Source organism: Capricornis sumatraensis, chromosome 19, assembly GCF_032405125.1.
Source record: "Capricornis sumatraensis isolate serow.1 chromosome 19, serow.2, whole genome shotgun sequence".
Taxonomy (NCBI): Eukaryota; Metazoa; Chordata; class Mammalia; order Artiodactyla; family Bovidae; genus Capricornis; species Capricornis sumatraensis.
Window position 1 is genome coordinate 21618463 of NC_091087.1, and position 23145 is coordinate 21641607.

Here is a 23145-nt window from a genome sequence, read left to right on the forward strand (position 1 = left end):
AATTCTTTGATGCTCAGCTTTCTTTATGGTCCAATTCCCACATCCATACACGACTACTGGAAAAACCATAGCTTTGACTAGACAGACCTTTGTCAGCAAACTAATGCCTCTATTTTTTAATATTCTGTCTAGGTTGGTCATAGCTTTTCTTCCAAAGAGCAAGTGTCCTTTAATTTTATGACTGCAGTCACCATCTGCAGTGATTTTTGAGCCCAAGAAAATAAAGTCTGTCACTGTTTCCATTGTTTCCCCATCTATTTGCCATGAAGGGGTGGGACCAGATGCCATGATCTTTGTTTTTTGAATGTTGAGTTTTAAGCCAGCTTTTTCACTTTCCTCTTTGATTTTTATCAAGAGGATCTTCAGTTCCTCTTTGCTTTCTGCCATAAGGGTGGTGTCCTCTGCTTATCTGAGGTTACTGATATTTCCCCTGGCAATCTTGATTCCAGCTAGTGCTTCATCCAGCCCGGCGTTTCAGATCTCCAAAAGAGTGGGGAGAGAGGGGACCTTCTTTGGCTGAGTATTGACATGTTCTAATGTTAAAGGGCCCAGAAAATAAAGAGAAACCAACAGTGGGGAATGAGAAGGAGTGGCCAGTGGAACAGCAGGGAAACTGGAGGCAGGGATATCCCAGATGTCCAACAAAGACAGTATGTCAAGGAGGCAGAGGGATCACCTCTTACAGTGGTTGCCGGCAGGTCGGGAACGCGGAGGACCGAGATTGGACCACGTGGGGGTAATCTAGACAAGAACAGTCTTCTGAAGCGCTGGGGACTAACTTCTCCTCAAAGTCAAGTGAGAATGGGAAGTCAGGACTTGGACTTAGTGGGTTTTACTAAAAACGGAAGAGACGTGTGTGGAGTCAGGATTAGAGAAAGAGTAGCATGTTTGTGCACTGATGGGAATGACTCGAGAGGGAAAAGTCAGTGAGGGAGGGGAAGGTGAAAATTATGCAAGTGCTACCCTGGGGAAGTGAAAGGGAAGAGGCATGGAGCCTGGGAATGGACAGGGGAGCCCCACGGCTCGTCCACGGCCGCAGGAGGAAGGGGGAGGACCAGAGGCAGCTGGGAAGCCGATGTGGCGGTGGGCACGGTGGGAGCCCTTTCTGGACGCTCCTCCGCTTTCTCAGTGAAAGAGGCACTGAGTTCATTACGCTGACGAGGTGCTGGGAGTTGGACAGCAGAGGTGAGGCACAAAGCAGTCATCAAGGAACGTGGGCAAGTGAGTGGTTCAGGGAAACGAAGGGTGATGCTGGCGGCACAAGGGCCCCCTCGAGGTTCTTGACGATGAATTTAAAGTGAGGCCAATGGACAACGTGCTGTGTAGCTCACCAGTCGCGTTCAGCTACGGAATGCAGACTCACAAAGAGTAAGGTGCAGGCAGAGCTGGTGAATGCGACAAACTGGAGAAGCACAAGAAACTGATGGTCTGTGCAGGGAGTGGTTATGGTCTGTCGGCAGAACTAAAACCCAGGGAAGAATGTGGTGAGGACAAGAGTGTGGTGAGAGACAGACCAACAGGGTGTGGCTGTCCTGAGGTCGAACCATTCTGACAGTTGGAAGACTGGATAAGGTGAGTTACAAAGACAGGAGCGGGTACCGACGTTGGGATTTTTGGAGGGGTTGGGGTTATTGATAATAATAAGACCTAGGGTGAGAACAGAACAGTAAGCGACTGGGAGGGGGCTATCATTGCAGAAGACCTTAAGGAATAAAGAAACGAGGACATTGGAAAATGCTTATGGAAATCACCAAGAATTATAATGAAAAGAGTGCCAGTAAAGCTCCAACTAAAATCCTCCAGGGGGACTTCCCTGCTGGTCCAGTGGCTGAGATCCTCGCTCTCAATGCAGGGGACCCGGGTTCCATCCCTGATCAGAGAACTAGATCTTACATGCTGCCACTAAGAGTTCACACAATACAAATAAAAAATCCCACCTGCCTCAGCTAAGACACAGCACAGCCAAATAAATAAACAATAATTTTTTTAAAAAAGAAAGAAAGGGCATGTCCAGAGTTCTCCTTTATCCATTCTCCTTCTAAATACTATAAGGTTGTAAGTAATGGCTTTTGCCTTATACCCTGTGTTACAGATTATAAGACTTCCCTTTTTAGGACCCAAGGAGAGGTGAGGAAGAGAGGCCAAGGAAAGGATGGGACTTCTCTGGGCTAATTGCTGCACGTCACCAATGGAGATTGATGTATGTCTCTGAGTCAGCAAAATCTCCAGTGTTGAAACAAAAGATGCTCACTCTGCATATTTGCGCAGTCTGGGCCAGTCCCCATGGAGAGAAAGGCATTTACATTCAGTCTGCTCACAGACCCCAGAGGACATGTCAAAAGCTGTTACATTTCCAAGACCACCTATCTGACTCTCCCATCTCTCTCCCCTGCCCTGCTAATATCTGAGACTCTCTGGAAATTAAAATTCAATCAGTTGCAAAGAAAAAACCCAACTCATCTGGGCTTGTGCTGTGTAAGAGTTAAAAATACAGAGAGATTTTACAGCCACTGGCCTGCAAAAGGGCATTACAGCTGTACAGTCATGAATTCCACACTGGATGTCAATGTTTTGTGTTTTTTTAATTTCTAATTTTCTTTTTATTATTGCTATTCAGTCACAGAAAAGATTAACATCTCTCTAAGAAATTTATTTGAGCATATGCCATATGTTGATACAATCGACATAATAATTTTATATGAAGAGAATCCATTGCAGAAGTAACTAAGGAGGCGCCCTAACAAGAAAATAAAGGAAAGGCAATAAAAAAAATTCTTTCATATAAAGACTTCTGATGTGCATCAATTTTTCAAAATATAAAACCTGAATATTAGACAGAACACCGAGGATTAGGAAATGTTCCATGCAGCTGCTTGGCATATGTGGTATACGTATGGATTGAGTTATAATAAAAATACTTATGTATTATAGTCAATTCTTATATAGAGCCTGAAACAGAAATTTTCAGTCAAGCATGGCTGGACTGACATTGTCTGTCTTCAATTACATGATGAATTACGGCTGTATGGCAGTCACTCCTGGCCAGCAGTGTCATGACAAATGCTCCATAAGATATAATATTTCTCCTTGTTCACTTGCAAAACGCGGGTGCCTTTTTAAAATGTTCTACAGGTTCTGATGTTCGCTATCTGATGCGATTCCTGGCAGGGGGAGGGTGGAGAGGTCCTTGGTGCCTCCAGAGCTCCCTAGCTCTGGAGCATTTCTTGGGACCCTTTTCATGGGAGGATGGCAGTGAAGCACTTAGGCAATATAGTGGCCTCTTCTGGGCCGACAGAGGTGCCTAAGTATCAGATCACCTCAGGTCCCTTGCCTTCCTGATCCTGGCTGGGGTGTGGACTACATCACCCTCCCGCCTACAGAAATACGCTGTAACTGACTCCAGCACGCTGATGGAGGCCCAGTGCCTAACTGGCAACTGCATCTTAACAGAGTGATGCATTTTGCATAAAGGTTGCTCAGGGTTCCATATGCAGTGGGCACAGAGGAACATGTCCCACAGAGGGAATGGCAAGGCAGAGGAGAAGCAATGGACTCTCAAGGCAGACATGGCTGGTTTCAACTCCTAGAGCCGTCACTAACTAGTTCTGACAAGTTTCATTAACTTCTTAGAGACTTTAAAAAAAAAAAAGTTTTCTTTAAAAGGATGAAAAGAATGCTTCCTTTGTAGGTTGTTCCAAGCATCAGAAATGTCATATTTAAAATACTTAATATAAAAGAGCTGGCGCTGGTGGTAAAGAACCCACCTGCCAATGTAGACGACGTGAGAGACACGGGTTCAGTCCCCAGGTGCGGAAGATCCCTGGAGGAGGAAATGGCAACCACTCCGACATTCTTGCCTGGGAAATTCCATGGACAGAGGAGCCTGGCGGGCTACAGTCCATGGGTTCACAAACACTCAGACACGACTGAAGCGACTTAACACATAGTATAAAAAAGTTCATCACATGGTAACTCCCTGGTGGCTCAGTTGGCAAAGAATCTTCCTGCAATACAGGAGACCCAGCTTTGATCCCTGGATCAGGAAGATTCCCCTGGAGAAGGAAAGGGCAACCCACTCCAGTATTCTTGCCTGGAAAACCCCATGGACAGAGGAGCCTGGCGGGCTACAGTCCATGAGGTTGCAAAGAGTCGGACATGGCTGAGCATCCACGCATTCCAGGACAAAAGATTTTATCAGATTGTAAGTATTGCTGGTGGTAGTAGCATGATCATTATAGTTTGCTTTTAATTTAAAAGAAGGGTAACAGAGTTTGCATCAACACTGGGAAATAATGGACCCTTTAGCATCAGTTCTTTGTTTTCTATGAAGAAATCCATATGTGAGAAAATAAACCTTCCAACCTCATTGCTAGAAAGTCCCCCATAGTGAACACGAGCGGCAGTGAGCGACGACACAGGACAAGAGGCCTACCTCAGCAGCCACAGGTATCACTTAGGGTCTCCAAGCAGCAGTTCCCTCACCCTGTAAACCGGGGATTACCACTCTGATCACCTCACAGTGTCATTTAAAGATCACATGTGAGTATCTGTGAAAATCACTGATAACCCCTGAAGCACTGTGCAAATGTAAGCAAGGTCTTTGGGTACAGCCCCATTTTTTTCCCTGCTGGTCAAGGTGTGTGCAAACATCGCATCCATCCCCATGGACACAAGAAGGAAACCATCTGGGGAGAAGTCCTACACAGCACAGTAAGCGCAAACCCTGACGACCAGCAGCTCCTGCTGACCCTGAGTCTCTGGGTCAACTGCCTAATTCTCTGTGCTGGCTGCACAACACAATCGCCAGACCACTGACCGTGATCCCAAAACCCTCTGCCACACCTCACCGACCACAGAGACTCTGATAGCATTATTCTAGGACAGGGCTTGGTTGCTTTTTTCTTTTTTTAACAGCTCTTCAGGTGATGCAAAAGGGCAGACAGAGGCCAGAATCACTCACCTGGAGCATTGGTTCTCAACTGGAGGTGATCTCATGCCCCCAGGGGACATTTTGCAATATCTGGAGTCATTTTTAGTTATTAGTTATATATATATATATACACACACACATACTTGGAGCCTCTCTGGTGGGTCAGTGGTAGAGAATCTGCTTGCCATACAGGAGGCGCAGGTTTGATCCCTGGGTTGGGAAGATCCCCTGGAGAAGGAAATGGCATCCCAATCTAGTATTCTTGTCCAGGAAATGCCATAGATAGAGGAGCCTGGCGGGCTACAGTCCAGGGGGTCGTCGAAAAGAGATGGGCACGACTTAGCAACTAAACATCAACAATACACACACTTGTACAGAGTGAGCTAGGTATATGTATATGTATGTATTTATGTGTATAAATCCAGCCCATGCCTGACCCTGCAACTTGCCCTCCATTCCTAGTAGATATAACAAGTTACTTAAGGATTTCTCCCACTCATTCCTGCTGTATTTTCCACGATCTGAAGATTATATTTTCAAGTATGTGAGTTAAGCTGAAGCTCCAATACTTTGGCCAGCTCATGTGAAGAGCAGACTCATTGGAAAAGATCCTGATGCTGGGAAAGATTGAAGCCCAAAGGAGAAGGGGGCAGCAGAGAATGAGATGGTATGAGAGCATCACTGACGGAACGGACGTGAATTTAAGCAAACTCCAGGAGACAGTGAAGGACAGGGGAGCCTGGAGTGCTGCAGTCCGTGGGATCACAAAGAGTTGGACATGAGTCAGCGACTGAAAAACAATGACAAACGTGGATTTAGAGCTCAGTGGACTTTCTCTAGTTCATTAAAGTTTTCCGCGGTAGGAGCAAATATAGAGGAATCCATATAAATTAATAAAGATCATATTTTTATTCCAAAAATTAGTAAACCATTAGTTAGCAAACATCTTTTATTTAGATCTTGAGGAGTGTGCTTACAACAGTGGAGGAAAAAAAAAGCCCTTCAAATCTTTGAAGGAATCATGGCCAAAGATGTTCTGCAAGCAGTGTAGACAGAATGTACTGAGACATCTTTGCTACAGTAAAAGTTCAAACAAGTTAGAAGCAGAACATCGTCTGTTGGAGATGGATCACAAGAACAGAATGAATATTAATTGATTACATACTGTGTGCAGACCCTGAGCTGGACAGTTAGCACAGCGGCATGGTAAGTTGCTTCAGTCATGTCTAGCTCTTTGTGACCCTATGGACTGTAGCCCCCCAGGCTCCTCTGCCCATGGGATTATCCAGGCAAAAATATTGGAGTGGGTTGTCACACCCTCCTCCAGGGGATCTTCCTGACCCAGGGATCGAACCCATGTCTCTAATGTCCCCTGCATTGGCAGGCGGGTTCTTTACCACTCTCACTCAATTCTCCCAACAGCCTTGAGAGCTAAGGATTCCTCCTAGTCTCCCTCCGTCCCCTCCCCCTCTTCCCCTTCCCCTCTTGCCCTTTCTCTCCTTCTATTTCTTCTCCCTCTTTCTTTATACAATGCTATTTACTCCATGTAAAAGTAAAACACACACAGAACCCCAAACAGCTTTGATTCAATCTTGATTAAAATCAGAGTAGAAATCCAGGATCTGCAAATTTGAACAAGTGGTTAATAATTAGCAGTTGTTGACACAAGTGTTTTCAGACTGAGGTAGGCTCTATCCTTTGATGTAGGACTTAGTTGAAAAGCACACACACACACAAAATAGCAGAGACAAGTGGGAAAAGTGCCTCACTCAAAGCTAAATCCATACTTAACATGTAGCCGACATCATAAAGATGATTATTTTGTTTCAAGACCTTCTCTTTGCAAGGGTTTTCTTAACCCCCAATGGTTAACTGTGAAATTACTTTTCATCTTGGAATTATGTTGCTGATTTTGGGGTTGGTTGATTAGCTGGTGGGTTGGTTGGTTTTAGAGGAAATTGTTTTTCTTCATTGTATGTTTGTTACAGAAAATTGAATTTACTCACTAGCTTTGTAATAGTCAACCCTCTGATTATGAATTCACTGATCTTATTATAATAAACACAACCAGCTGTGTAAAAATGTAAACCTCTTGAAGTTAAGAGAGCTTGTCTTCATTGCATAAGTCATCTGTTTTCTTCCTTGAATAAATTAAATAAGAAAAACTGATGCTTATAGCAGAAATATTTTAAAGCTCCACATAAAAAATCTCAATTTTTCAAAACACTCAAACAGCCTCTACTATCTCCTCTACATAATAGTCCAGGAATTGCATATTTCCCCTTGGACTACTCCAATAACCTTCAGCCAGCTCTCCCATCTGACAACTCATTCTTCATCAGCGTGGGGATTTTGCTAGTTGCTAAATATATCTCCTCCCATTAGACATTCCAGAACTGGGGAAATAGCCACAGAGTAGATTTGGGGACCTATCAGGCCCACTGTGAGATGGACCTGAGCCAAAACTGCATTGACCACCTGACTTTCTAGTCTGACTGATAGACCACCGTGATGTTCTGAATCTCCTGGAATTAGTGTCAGTCCAGATCCCATTATCCTCAAAAGGTCTGATTATTTCCTTTTCCCCAATGCACAATCATCCTGGTAGAAAGCCAGAAGTCCCCTGGGAGAAACTGGGAGAAAGATTAACCAGTATAAATTTTGGGCAAGGGTACTGTGATCCTTTCTTTAAGGAGACCCAGCCTCTCGTTCATTCATGGATTTGGGGCTTATCAACTGGCTCAAACCTGGGAAATGATTGAGGAACTGTGACTGTTTTTTTGAGACAGGTTAGACTTTTGCTCCCTTGACCTGGAATCTTTCTGTTTATACAGATCAAACAAGAATTCAGTAAGCTTCCTATGTATGTCACTTCTGGGAATACCTCAGTCTCCAAGAGTCGGGCTATTCCGGTCACTGTTTTGACTCTGTGGTGCATTACAGCAATCACACCCTCCTTGACTTTGGTGGTTAAGTGCTGCCCCTTGACCCCTGCCACCCAGGGTCCAGTTACTCCTCCTGCACTTACTTCCTCACTGCAGTGGCTCAAGTCCCCACTCTGAGGTCTGGCTTGCATTTAAGAGTGATCACAGAGGACTTCCCCCATGGGTAAGAATCCCCTGCCAATGCAGGGGACACAGGTTTGACCCCTGGTCGGGAAAGATTCCACCTGCCACGGAACAACGCATCCATGCGCCACAACTGCTGAGTGTGCGTGCCGCAGCTACTGTAGCCCCTGCCGCCAGAGCCCATGCTCCGCAGCAAGAGAGGCCACCACAGTGAGAGGCCCACGCGGAAGAGCAGCCCCACTCACTGCAACTAGAGAAAGCCAACACACAGCAACAGAGGCCCGGCACAACCAAGAAACTAAAAACCAAATTTTAAAAAAGATCGCTTATCTTATAAAAAAAATAAGAGTGATCATAGAGCTCTTCAAGAATGTTAGGAGGTGGCCTCACAAATTTATTTCTCATAGACACAGTGAAAAATATATGCTGTGGACCCTCCCAAGATGGGTGCATAGGTTTTAAATGACAAATCCATTCTACCATTCCAATCTCCCTAAGCCTTTGAATCTCTTCCTCTACATGAAGCCTAGGCAGGTCTGGCACTCAAGTTCACACACTGTGAGCCAGCCAGTCTGGTCCATGTTTTAGCCACCCAACTAACCAAACCGGTAGAGCCCTTTTTAACTCCTCAGTCTTCAATATTAAATGTTGAATTTCTGTTTAGCAGGTCCATTATCAATTAATGCAGCCCGATTCAATTTTATTTTCCTTCCCCATTACCCCACACCCTTAATATCCATTCCCACACATGTTTCCTGAACTTCTGTGTAAATTAGAAAACCAAGTAGTTCTTTTACAGTGTAACAGACCTCCTCATAGGCTTCCCAGGTGGCTCAGTTGTAAAGAACTTGCCTGCCAATGCAGAAGACACAGGTTCAATCCTTGGCTCAGGAAGATCCCCTGGAGAAGGAAATGGCAAGCCACTCCAGTATCCTTGCCTGGGAAATCCCATGGGTACAGTCCATGGGATCACAAAAGGTCAGGACACGACTGAGCATGCATGCAATGCAAAGACTTCTTCATGGGTCTCACTTTGACCCTCACTTTTAGGGACCTGCAGCAACTTGAGTCTAGTTATACAAGTCCGGAGGAAAAGAGGGGGTTGAGGTCCTCAGGAGAATCAACAATGTCTCGCAAGGCAACTGCCACAAGGGAGGCAATTACAGCTTCCTCATCAAAGCAGGGTTAACACAGGTGGAGAGGCTGCTTCTACTGGTGGAGAGGCTGCTTCTACTGGCGAAGAAGACTCATCAAACTTTAGGAGTTCAGTGCCCTCAGCTTCATCGGGGTCTTCCCATACATCCCCATTCAACTTCCAGGATCTCATTTCTTGCCTATCAACAGTAGACATTCTGTGAGGCTAGGAATTCAACCCTGCCCTTGTTATTCAGTCACTTAGAGGATGAGATTCTGGGTTTGGTTGTCAGCAGTCTCAGGAGATAAACGTCTCCTTCAGGGCAGACACATAAGATCTGGAGTCTCTTATGCAGTGCTTGGTGCTGGGAATTTGAGCCCTGAGTTCATTCATTTCTTTTCCCACTTTGTCAATGACATTAGGAGCAACCAGCCAATGTCATACTCATTAATTTGACAAAAATGTTAGTCTAACAAAAATGGTCACCCAGATCCTTGTCTCTTTTAAGTATCTGAACAGGAGTATCCAATGAAATTTTGTATATCCCTATGGCCACCTCATGCTGTAAACACAGAAGTGCTCTCTTCGCCATGGAAATAGAGTCAATGCTGCCTTCCAATCTAACTGGATCACAGGGCTGATTCCAGAAGTTCCAGAATCAATTCAGTAAACATATCCTTAAGATTATGTTCCCCTAGAACCACGCCCAGTACCAAAATCACTGGAGTAGAGTCATCATCTTAAACCAGCTTGTCACTCTCTTCCTCAAAGTCATTTAATAGCTCTTCATTAAAAGCTCTTCCATTGACTGTGCAATCAAGACCACCTTCCTAAACATGGCAATCAGTGTGGATTCTGTTAAGGGAGTGCTTGGTTTCCTTTCTATTCTAAAGAACACCAAGATCTAAAAAATCATAAAAACAACTGATACAATCAAACACAAAAAGATTATATGAGAATTCCTAGTGGTGGATTTCACCATCATGAGTGTCTGTTTCCATGATACTAAGTAAGCACTTATTTAGCACATGTTGTGTGCCAGGCTCTAGGGTATAGGCGGCCTCTCCTTTTAGGAACTGACACTCTGAATTCAGGGCTAAATATAAAGCGGCTCATAAATCAAGTGTTCTGCCCTGATGCTCACTGTGAATTTGCATATAAAACAATTAAAGGATAATCTTTCGTGACAGTAGAGTAATACATCCATCTCTGAGCCTCTATGGAAATTCAGTGCACAGTTTATTCTAATGAACCCACTCCTTCTGACATTGCTCCATGTCCTCCCTTAGCTCATACAGACATCAAGCCCCAGGGCTCCCCTATTAGGTTCTAAATCACTGTCTGAAGCTGGAGGACTCCCTGAGCCTTCCCACTGCTGATCGCAAGAAAAACTAACAGCCAATAAAGTACCCACAGAGCAACTAGACCCTTTTAGGAAATCCAAATTCTGAAGGCAAAGGTGGAACTGTGGCCTGAAAACAGAGCTCTCTTTCTTCAGATCAGCATGAAGGTGGGAATCACCCACAGTTCCAGCTTAAGGAGTATTTTTACAATTATGGGAAAACCTTGGTGGTAATTTACCAAAGTCAGGCAGAGAAGGACTCTGTTGGTTTGTTTCATGTGTCATGAATAAGTACTGTCCTAGCTGTAAGGAAATAAGGATTAGAGATGGCAACAATTGGATGTCATTTGAAAAAGAAAATGTCATGCCAGCTAGTCCTTAACTTCCTATCTTCAAGTCTTTTTAAATGATTTTTTCCCTATATATAACCAGAAAATACATAAATAGTAACTAAAAGGGATTAAAAAGAAGTATAGATTCATTCATCAACCACCTAAAATCATGGAAGTCTTTGAGAAGAAGACTCCAAAATCAGCACAAGGACACACAGCCACAGAACAGAAGAGCAGAAGTAAAAACAGGCCACTTGACTCTACAACCTGCCAGCCTCAGGTTCTGTCCCTTACACTGTCTGTTTCCTTCACATCTGAACGCAGCATTGCTTAACTGCAAAGTGCTGTTTGTATTCTGTGTTTTTGGTCACCATTAGAGCAAAGCTCACTGAGCGCTGGGACCTGCCCGCCTCGCATTGTCACAAGTGAATACTACATGGAAATGTTCAGTGATCCTTCTAAAAATAAGAAGAATGAATTTAATTAACAGATGAATGCATTCTTCCTGTCTTAAAGGGGACTAACCGCTTCATAAGAGAAAGGGCTGAAGAAAAACAAATATCGTATATTAACACACATATATATGGAATCTAGAAAGATGGTACTGATGAACCGATTTGCAGGGCAGCCATGGAGACGCAGCCACAGAGAACAGACTTGTACACATGGCAGGTAGGGGGAGGAAGGAGAGGGTGGGGGGAACGGGGAGATTACCATGGAAACATATACACTACCATATGTAAAATAGACAGCCAGTAGGAATTTGCTGTATGACTCAGGGAACTCAAACTGGGGCTCTGCAACAACCTAGAGGGGTGGGATGGGGTGGGAAGGAGGTTCAAGAGAGAGAGGACTCTTGTACACCTATGGCTGATCCATGTTGTTGTATGGCTGAAACCAACACAATGTTGTAATTATCCTTCAATTAAAAATAAATTTTAAAAAAAAGAAACAACTGCTGAAACTGTAAAAAAAGAAAAGAAAAAGAACAGGGCTGAACCTTGAATGCTAACATTTTTCATGGGGCTTTTTCTTCCCCAAATGAGACAGTTTTAGATGTGACCCACTAAAACACAACCCTTGAAGGAAGGGTTCATCTTTCATCTTTTTAAAAGCTCAGCAAAGCGGCACAGCAGCACCTAGATATTTTTGTTACCTGGCCTAGGGATGCTTCTTTTATCTTCTGAATGGATTCATCCATTTCCAGGAAGAAAAATAACAAAATAGTTCACAATTTGAGGTCTGAATTTGGGAGTGGGAGGAGTTCTCCTTCTGAATTCTTTCCCCGGAACATTAACTCGGGTCAAGTCTAGAGGCGTCACTCTCAGTGTCTTTTTTCCTTTTTCTGCTTTGGCCGAACTACATGGCTTGAGAGATTTCAGTTCCCCCACCAGGAATTGAACTCGGGCCAGGGCAGTGAAAATACTGAATCCTAACCACTAGATTACAAGCAACTCCAGTCTTTAAAAAAAAAAAAAAAAAACACAAGAGAGCTAAGAGAATGAGAAGACAGCTCACAGACTGATAGAAAATATTTGCAAAAGACATCTGATAAAAGACAGTTATCCAAAAACTACAAAGAACTCTTAAAACTCAACAATAAGAAAGTAAAAAACCTAACTTAACAACTCCAGTATTCTTGCTTGGAGAATTCCATGGACAGAGGAGCTTGTCGGACTACAGTCCATGGGGTCACACAGAGTCGGACACAACTAAGCGACTTTCACTTTCACTTTCAAAGACCTTAATAGACACTTCACCAAAGAAGGTATGCTTGTTTAGTCACTAAGTCATGTCTGACACTTTTGTGACCCCATGGACTGTGTAGCCCACCAGGCTCCTCTTTACCATGGGATTTCCCAGACAAGAATCCTGGAGAGGGTTACCATTTCCTCTTCCAGGGGATCTTCTCAACCCAGGGACTGAACCCATGTCCCCTTCATTGGTAGGCGGGTTCTTTACCGCTGAGCCACGGGAAGCCATACAGAAGGTATACAGATAGCAAATGAGTATATGGAATGATGCTCTACATTGGGTCACCAGAGGTCATCAGAGGTCATCAGAGTAATGCAAGCTAAAACAGCAAGATATCATATCACACCTATTAGAATGACCAAATCCAGAACACCGAAGACAGCATATACTGCTGAGGATGTGGAGCAACAGAAGCTCTTATACACGCTGCTGGGAATGCAAAATGGTACAGCCCCTTTAGGAGACAGTTTGGCAGTCTCTTACAAAACCAAACTCATTCTTCCCATACAATCCAGCAATCACACACCTTGATACCCAAAGGAGCTGAAAACTAACTATCCATACAAAAACCTGCACATGGACATTTATAGCAGCTTTATTCACAACTGTCAAAGCTTGGAAGCAACCAAGATGCCCTTTGGTAGGCGAATGGATAAATAAAACTGTGGTACATACAAATAATGGAATATTATTCAACCCTAGAAAGACATGCACTATCAATCCATCCAAAGACAGGGAGGAAACTTGCATGCATATTACTGAGCAAAAGAAGCCAATTTGAAATGGCTACATACTATATGAGTCCAATTGTACAAAATTCTGGAAAAGGCAAAACTTTATGAAGACAGTAAAAGAAAAAAAAATCAGTGGTTTCCAGAAATTGGGGAAGAGGGAAGGGATGAATAGGTGGAACACGAGGAATTTTTAAGGCAGTGAAAATACTCTGTAAAACACTATAATGACAGCTATGTATCATTATACATTTGTCCAGCTCATTGAATGTATCACACCAAGATTGCACCCTAAGGTATTAATCAAAATAAACAATGGACTTTGGGTGAATAAGATGTGTCAATGTAGGTTCATCAGTTGTAACAATGTATACTCTGGAAGAGGATACAGATAATAGGAGGGAACTATACATATGCAGGGGCAGAGCAGGACATAAGCAAAATATCTAAATACCTTCCTCTCAATTTGTCTGTGAATCTAAAATTGCTCTAAAAAATTGTCTTATGAAAAAACACTAGGGAGGAGAAAGAAAGAACTAGCTTAGCACCTGAAAGAAAAGGTCTTTTCACCAGCCTAGGTAGGGAAGCTTGACCTTCAAAACCTGCTATTAATAATCTTGGGTGAAAGGAATGCACAATGGCACCTGAGAAAATCGAGTCCTGAATTTGGGTGAGTCACCATGATCAAGCAATCAACTTAGTAATGACAGCAGCCTCAACAGGGACTTCCTTGGTGGTCCATTGGGTAAGACTCTGCACTCCCAATGAAGGGGGGCCTGGGTTTGATTCCTGGTAGGAGAACGAGATCTCACATGCCACAGCTAAAGATCCCACGTGCCACCAGGAAGATGGAAGACCCTGTGTGCCACAAAGAAAATCCCTGAAGTCTCAACTAAGACCCAGAGCGTTCCAAATAAATAATAAATATACCCCACGGACAGAGGAGCCTGGCAGGCTACATTCCATCGGGTCACAAAGAGTTGGATACAACTGAGCAACTAAGCACAATTATTTCTTAGAATGTGTAGAACAGTCTTTTGGACTCTGTGGGAGAGGGAGAGGGTGGGATGATTTTGGAGAACGGCATTGAAACATGTATAATATCATATATGAAATGAGTCGCCAGCCCAGGTTCAATGCATGATACTGGATGCTTGGGGCTGGTGCACTGGGACGACCCAGAGGGATGGTACGGGGAGGGAGGAGGGAGAGGGGTTCAGGATGAGAAACACGTGTATACCTGTGGCGGATTCATGTATGGCAAAACCAATACAATACTGTGAAGTAATTAACCTCCAATTAATGATGCTAAAGCTGAAACTCCAGTACTTTGGGCACCTCATGCGAACAGTTGACTCATTGGAAAAGACTCTGATGCTGGGAGGGATCGGGGGCAGGAGAAGAAGGGGAAGACAGAGGATGAGATGGCTGGATGGCATCACTGACTCAATGGACGCGAGTCTGAGTGAACTCCGGGAGTTGGTGATGGACAGGGAGGCCTGACGTGCTGCGATTCATGGGGTTGCAAAGAGTCGAACACGACTGAGCGACTGAACTGAACTGAACTGAACTGAAAATAAATAAATTTATATTTTAAAAAATAAAGAAAGAAAGAAACAACCTTAGCAATAATAATTGAAATATCTTGAGCACCTATGATGGGCAGCCCACCGTTTCAGGCAAGTTAAATGCATTAAACTCATTTAGTCCTCAAAAATCCTATGATGTAAGATATCCTTAGCAGCTCCATTTTGCAGAGAAGGAAACTGAGCACAGAGTAGCTAAGTAATTCCCAAAGTCACTCTCCTAAGAATTGGAGGAGGCTGGGTCCACGTGGCTGCAGGGTCCAGGCTGTTCCATGATCTCAGTGCAACTGTGCTAAGTTGTTTCAGTCATGTCTGACTCTTCTCAGCCCCATGGACTGTAGTCCACCAGGCCCCTCTGTCCATGGGATTTCCCAGGCAAGAGTACTGGAGTGGGTTGCCATTTCCTTCTCCAGGGGATTTTTCCAGCCCAGGGATCGAACCTGTGTCTCCTGCATCTCCTGCCTTGGCAGGCAGGTTCTTTACCACTGAGCCACCAGGGAACTGCAACTCACTATAAGTGCTGCAGGGAGGCTGTAATGATACAAAGTAACAAGAGGTAACAGTAGTTTAGAGGGCATGGGGCTTACCAGCTTTATCTCATATAATCCTTGCCACAGATGTATCATTACCCTATTCCATATATAGGAAAATTGATCATTAAAGAAGTGATGACTTGCCCAAGGCCACTTGCCAGGAAAGATGAATGACAAAGCCAGTTGCCAAAACCTTGTTGAGGGACACCAGTGTCCACACTGGCAATGTTCCCCACACCCTGCTACCTCTCTGTTGGAAGAAATCCATGGTGTTCAGGTACCCTATGGGGTGCCTGATGACTGGAGAGAAGTCTTCCCCATGGCATGACCTCCTTCCTAAAGACCATGGGTGAAAGAAAGGCTGTATGGTGCAGCAGAATCAGCACAGATCCTAAACTCAGAAAGACCTGGGTTGAAAGTCCAGCTCCAGCAATTACTATGTGCCATCGAATACAGCTCACTGAGTCTGCTTCCTGATACGTACAAATGGGACAAAAATTCCTATAAGCACCATGGTGACTATGCAGCTGACATGAGAAAATGCATAGCGAAGCCAGCCTGATGAGACTCTCCAGTCACCCACCTCCCTGGACCCATTAAGGGGGCCCCACAGGCGCATACGGGAGTCCATCTCTGTCAGGGGTCTGCCTGCCCCTCTTGGGCTGAGTCATAGCATCTTCATCGTAAACAATGAAAGCAAAACTTGACAATGTCGCGTCTCCAGATTGGGGCCATGTTTCCTCAATTCCCAGCATTTGCCCTGCGAGCTGGCTGTTAATGAGGTTGTCGGGTACCAGGGTAGTGGAGAGACCAAGAGGACATGAAGTCATTACTGACATGCCAATTTGGACTAATAGGAATCCAGGGTTTCAGTCGAAACCTGTTTTGTTCCACAAAACAAAGTAATGGTCTTGGGAATGTTTAGATCAACAGGCAACAGTTTTGTTTGGTCAGGGGGTTGGGATTCATTTTGGTTTTTGCCCTTTTTAAAAAGTCTGTTGAAACTTGAAGAGACAGCAAAATTTTGCTGATAAAAATAATAATAATTTTTATTATTTTAAAACAATAAAAAAAAACTCTGGGTGACATCTTGCTACTTGAGTCATTTCTTCTGTTTGTATATACTTGGTCTCTTTTGGTTCCCTGATAGCCATACCTGACAGAGATCTCATAATTTTAAAGGTCCCTTTAACTTTAATTAAACAGGAATAAATAAAAAACGTGGGTGTGTGTGGTTTATTCCACTTAGTGTAACTCGTTTCATCCATGTTGTAGCTTGTGTTAGAATTTACTTCTTCTTTAAGGCTGATTTTTTTTTCACACTTGTATTCATTAGGGATAGTGGCCTGTATGCTTCTTTTTAAAAAGTTTTATTTAAGTATAGCTGACTCACAATGTTGTGTAAATTCTTCTCTTCAGCAAAGTGATTCAGATGTATAGGTCTCTCTAAATATAGATAGGTATTTTTCATATTATTTTCCATTACAGCTTATCACAGAATATTGAATATAGTTCCCTGTATGACCTTACGATGTATCCATCCTACATATAACAGTTTGCCTCTGCTAATCCCAGACTCCCATTCCTTCCCTCCCCCTACCCCCACTTCCCTTTGGCAACCACAAATCTATTTACTACATCTGTGAGTCTATAAAACCATTTTTAAAAGCCTCCAGGGATAGTTCTTTATGCAGATGTTTTCTCCATTTTTTTATCCTAGTCCTATTTATTGTGGCTGTAAATCAGGGGCCAGTGAACTATAACCCATAGGCTAAATTCAGCCTGCTACATTTTTTCTAAATAAAGTTTTATTGGAACACAGTTGTGCCTGTTTGTTTGCATATTGTCTATGGCCTCTTTTGTGCTAGAGGCAGAGTTGAGTAGTGGCGACAGAGACCATCTAGACCTGTAGAGAAAATGTTTGTCAGTCCCTGCTGTAAAGCAAGCAGTGGGGCCAGAGTGGCACAAAATGTTTGAAAGCATGCATCCTTACCATAATCAAATAATTCTCTGTTAATGTCTGTCTGTCCTACTTTACATAAGTTCTTTGAGAGGCAAGGACAACATCTACCTTGTTCAATATTTTTTTCTCCAGGGCTGGAGCAGAAAGACTAAAACATGGTACACAAACAAGAAATATTTGCTGAATGAATGAACTAAACTGCTGGACGGATTTTGAGTTCTTGAGGGTCATAACGATTAAAGTGTCTCAGTCTCGAGTAAGGACCTGACTCACGGTAAGTTCTCTGAAACTGTACATTTGCTAAACAATCAACTGTACGGATGGTGAATTTAGAGAATGAATATGTTTTGTAGGACATTTAATGACCAAGACAAGCCCTTGTCTATATTTTGAGGAATCTCTTCTATGCCACACTATTTATGCCCACACTCTCTCTAACTTCACAGAATTCTCTGTGCCTCAAGCCCTGATATCTGAAGTCTGGCTCTGATGGTGCTAGTCTCATCAAGGATTTGCCAAGCTCCCGTCCTCCGTCCCACGGACTCCATCTGTGCCTCACAGTGTGGCTCCCAACAGCCTGCAGGGGCTCAGCGGGTGGCTCAGCCCAGCATTTACCGCCAAGACACCCGGGCATTCGGCCCATTAACACTTATATGCAAGAGAAACCAGGAGCAGATGCTAACGGATTCTGGAAAGTCAGAGAGGAGCACTCAGTGGAAGAGACACGCACACACACAAAACGAATTTGTTATTTGGATATGGAAGATGACTTAATATAAAGAAGAGAGAAATCAGACTCTCAGGGAGGAGGAGAAGGAAGTATAACCTTTAAAATTTGTGAATCCCTATATTGTATGCCTGTAACTTATATAATACTGTACATCAGCCGTACTTCAATTTTTTAAAAAAAGACTTGGAAAAAAGAACTAAAGTCTTGAGAGTCAGACAGTTCTCAGTAGGAACCTAAGCTCCAATATCTATCAGCTTTGTAAGCCTGTGCCTATTAAAGTCTCTGAGATAAAAACACCTTCATGACAAAACGGATGTAAAATGATAGAGCTGCAAGGACATTATGGTAGATTTAAGACGCCTAAGAGTGACAGGTGCTATACAAATTATACCGCTCTTTCCCGCTTCAGATTTTCAGGCCACAGGAGAATGAGCTCTGAAAACTTCTACTTACCAAGCATTCCTTTCTTGGAACTAGAGAGACACATGTCCTTCTCGGCACTGGGCAGGGCAAAACTCACCACGAACACTTCCACCCCATCAGCCATCAGGGCCAAACCCAAAACGAAAAAGAGGGTCCACTGGAAGCGCCCATGGCCACACTCATCAATGATGGTCTCGTACTGGTGCGCCAGCTGCTCCTCGTCTTCCATCCGCTCAGCCTGCAGGTCTGCCTGGCCCCGGAGGCCATCTGCCCGGGAGGGCGCCATCTTGGCCTGCTTGGCCTTGGCGTCATCCGGGTGAGGGATGCCCTGGTACTCGCCCTCATAGATCTCGTCTTCCTCATCGTGGCCTTCCGTAACGTCACTCTGCGCATCCTCCTCTGCATTGGACTCGTTGCCACGATAGTAGCCGTCACCGGGGGCATAGCCCTCATAGTGGTCCTGATACTTGTAGTCATCCATTCCTCAGTTCTGGGACTGCCTGCTTGCCTCGTGAGCTATATTCCTTTCACTGCGATAGAGGTTTGGGCTGTCTCAATAACCATCATCCATGCTAGGTACAGACGTTTAAATGTAGACTTCTTGGGTGAATGTGACACCCTTTGTCTTTTTGCATTCAGTGGCTACTGGAAGTCTTTGAAAAGTTTCAAAGTCTGGCCTGGTCTCCTTCAGCAATCCAAAGGTGTTGTGTTGAACGTTGATTAGAAATGGGTCCAGCTGTTCTCCTTGACAAGGAGCCCACAGGACTTGGCAGCTTGCTGACTGGCCTGATTTGTTCTGACACTGAAGGTTATGCTCTGGAGTGAAAGAAAGGAAAGAGTGTTATGAAATGTAGAAATTCTAGCAAAGTACTCTCAGAATTGAACAAATATATTTATTAGTGCCAAGGTTTCATGTGTAAGGTGGAGGACATCTTGATTAGACATCAGATTCATATCAAATAAATAAGCCTCAAATCAGTAAGAACAGTGGTCAGAGAGCCCTTGGAAGCATTGATTAACCCATGAAAGGGGTCAAGTCTTATATTAATACAAGAATGAAATGTAAAGTGGGCAAGAAGTTTTTTAATACAAGATGATCTTGTGTTATGGATTTTCTGTTAGAATTAATCAAGCTTTTGGCAACAGGGCAGGTTTATTACAGTTCAGCTTCTGTTATGAGAAGACCAGCTTTTCTAACTGTCAAGAAGTATCTATGCAATTTTATACCTAGAAATGTATGGCTAAGAAATATCTAGGACCATTTTTCCCAAGGCTCAGCTTACTTATGATACCCAGCGTTGTGGTTCCAGGGCTACTCTGATGTCCTTGCACTTGCCTTAAAATGGGTAAGAATAGTTGCTGGCTTGTGTCTGAAATTCCATCCTGCCACATAGTGGCAGTGTGATCGTGCACATGTTTCTGAGCCTCGATGTTCTCATCTGTGAACTGGAGATAATCAATAGTACTTAACTCATGAGGTTGTGCATAAAGTGCTCAGGATAGTGTCAGACTCGCTTGGTAAGCACTTTTTAAGCTTTTTTAAAACTTTTTATTTTACACTGGAGTATAGCTGATTAACAATATTATGATGGTTTCAGGTGGACAGGAAAGGGACTATCCATATACACAAATGCATCCATTCTCCCCCAGACGCCTCTCCCATCCAGCTGCCACATAACACTGAGCAGGTTTCCCCATGTTATACAGTAGGACTTTGTTGGTTATCCATTTCTAGTAGAGCAACCCTATTTAAACACTGATGCTATTTTGCTCTTTTTTCTTCCTAGCTCCAATTCTGGGAACCAGGGCCCAGTATTGTCAGACCCAAGACCTTACCTTGAATCCCAGTTCCAATCACTGGGTCCATCTGTTGATTTCCATGCCCAGCAGTGAAATATTATTGCGTGCATGTACGCATGCTCCATTGCTCAGTTATGCCTGACTCTTTGCAACCCCATGGACTGTAGCCCGCCAGACTCCTCTACCCATGGAATTCTCAAGACAACAATACTGGAGTGGGTAACCATTCCCTTCTCCAGGGTATCTTCTCAACCCAGGGATGGAACCAGGTCTCCCACGGTGCAGGTAGATTCTTTACCATTTGAGCCACCAGGGAAGCCCAGCAGACTCTGTCCTAATCATGTCCCTATAACCCCATGCTCACAAGATCTGCAACCACCATTTAACAATGTCCCCTGGGCACGAGGAACTGTGCTAAACGTACCATATCCTTTATCCCTGATTCCTACAATGATCAGAAAGAGAAGAAAACTGTGCCTGTATCTTTATCTTACAGGTAAATAAATTTGTATTAGCCCATGCCAGACTGAACCATGTCAAATTAATATTCTAAATCTGTTTTTATTATATCTGTTTAGGACCACAGGAGGAATATAAATCACACGTAAACAGCACGAGAGCTTAGCAGAGTGCTATAAAAAATGGAGAGAGGATGCCAACTGCCTGAGATCTGGTGTGCTATTTTCATCCCGGGGGTTCTGCAAAAATGTCATGAACCAAAAATGATAGATGTGCAATTCCAAAAGCACGTGTGGCAAATACCACTTGGGGCAAAGGTCCTGGGACTCACTTTGTGGAAAGAAGCAGATCTTTGTCAAAACGAATTCCTCTCATCATATCCAGTTAAACGGACCGCGGTGAACGTCAGGGGTCGTGGAGTTGGGAAGACTCACTGTCAAGTGTGGTGGGTTTTCTCCTCTTTCATTGAGAAATGCCAACTCATTTTCTCAGCAAAGTATTTTCTAGAGAATACAATAATTAGTCATTTTCTCTGTTACAGGTTGACTTGGGAAAAAATGGTATACTGAAATCCTAACTTTCAGAACCTCTTAATATGACCTTTTTAGGAGCTACATTGTTACAGAGGCAATCAAGTTAAAGTCAGGTCATTAGGGTGGCCGCTAATCCAAGATGACCAGTGACCTTATAAAAGGGGGAATCTAGATGTGGAGACAGACACGCATAGAGAAGATGCTGCAGAGACGCAGGGAGGGTACCACTGACAAGACGAGGGACGCCTGAGGCCACCAGAAGGCAGGAGAAAGACATGGCTCACAGCCCTCAGAAGGGGCCAACCCCCCTCATCAGGACTGATCAAAACCAACACCTTGACTTTGGATTTCTAGACTGTGGCACTTTGAAACCATCAACTTCTTTGCTTAAGCCATTCAATTTATAGTGCTTCGTTATGGCAACACCAGGAAATACATCCATTCGAAAACATTAGCAAGTCTAGTGTTTATCAGCTAAACAGCAATACTAAAACAACCAGAAGAGCAGCTATCAAGATAAGCATGTTACCAGCATTATCGCATTATCCTCACGGCCAATAAAGAAGCACTGCTATTCTCTCCATCTCACAGATGAAGACACTGAGGGCTAAGGGGATTCAAGAATGTGCCCAAAGTAACACAGAGAATCACTATCAGGGCTTGGATTTGAAGCCAGCCTCAAAGAGCATGTTAGGGATGATACACAGTGGAAGAAACTGGGAGTCCAAAGGGCCAACTCAAGGTCACACATGGCGTTGCCTACAGAGCTAGGATTGACACTGAGCTTCTGATTCCCAGGTTCAAGTTGTCTGCCCATTCTCAACAAACATCCCCCAGGATCCTTGGTGCTTAAGGCAGTGCATTAGGTATGACATGCCTTGATCCCCACTCTCAAGAGGTCTACCCCTCACGAGAGAGTCAAACAACACAAAGCACCAGGCATCATGAAAATGACCATCTTGATTATCAGCAACATTATCTTTCATTTATTGGATGCTCTGTGGCTTTGACCCAGGTACAGCGCTAAGTTTTGTAGTATCTTCCAACCAGGGCAAGAACCCTATGAAGCAGGGGCTGTTTTTACACTCAGTTTACAATAAATAAGATTGAGGCTGAAGAGGTTGGACAGATGACCAGTGTCCCAGGTTGCAGTTCTCTCAGGGGATTCAGAGAAGGGAGAGATGACCATAGGCTAAGTTCTGCTGAAATACATCCTAGAGGTTAGGGGCCTTCCAAGGGCAGGCAAGCACTCAGAAAGCAAACAACAGAGAAGGCGGCGCAGCGGGCTGGAGGACAGTGAGAAGCCAAGGCACGGAGTTAGGCGCAGCTTCCCTTGTTCTGGCAGCAGTGAAGCAGCCGCCCCTGCAGAGGATCCCAAAGGGGCAGGCACGGGCGATAGACGGGGGTGTAAACAGCAGCCAGTCTGAAGGCCCCGCTCAGGGACTGGGGATTATCCTGGGAACAAAAGGAGCCTTGCAGGTGGTTGTTGAAGTGAGTAAGAGTGGTGTGTCGTGTAGAGCGGGAATCTGGAAAGATGTTGCTGGTGGGGATGCAAATCCTGATTTTTAAGTGAAAACCCGGAGACAACGAAACCAGGTAGAGGTTTTCGTGTGTGTGTGTGTGTGTGTGTGTGTGTGTGTGTGTGTGTGTGTGTGTGTGAATAGCCCAGAGGTTAGGTTAGGCCTGGACAAAGGAGGTGGCCTTCAGACAGGAAGAGAAGGATAAACACAAGGAGACATTCTCAGGAGAATGAGTGATATGTTTCCTGGCAGGTGAGAAGGAACAGCAAGGGGAACTGGGATGATGATGACTCTAGGGAGGCGAA

General features: G+C 44.1%; 1 protein-coding gene across 3 annotated transcripts in view; it reads right to left on the reverse strand.

Annotated features, from left to right (window-relative positions):
• The window catches only part of SV2B (synaptic vesicle glycoprotein 2B), a 93967-nt gene extending 74958 nt beyond the window's left edge, over window positions 1–19009 (reverse strand). For all 3 annotated transcript variants that reach the window (XM_068991188.1, XM_068991187.1, XM_068991186.1), the window contains exon 1: window positions 18559–19009. In XM_068991188.1, the coding sequence (XP_068847289.1) occupies window positions 18559–19009 (451 nt within the window). The remainder of the gene's footprint in view (window positions 1–18558) is intronic.
• Window positions 19010–23145: the final 4136 nt, after the last annotated feature.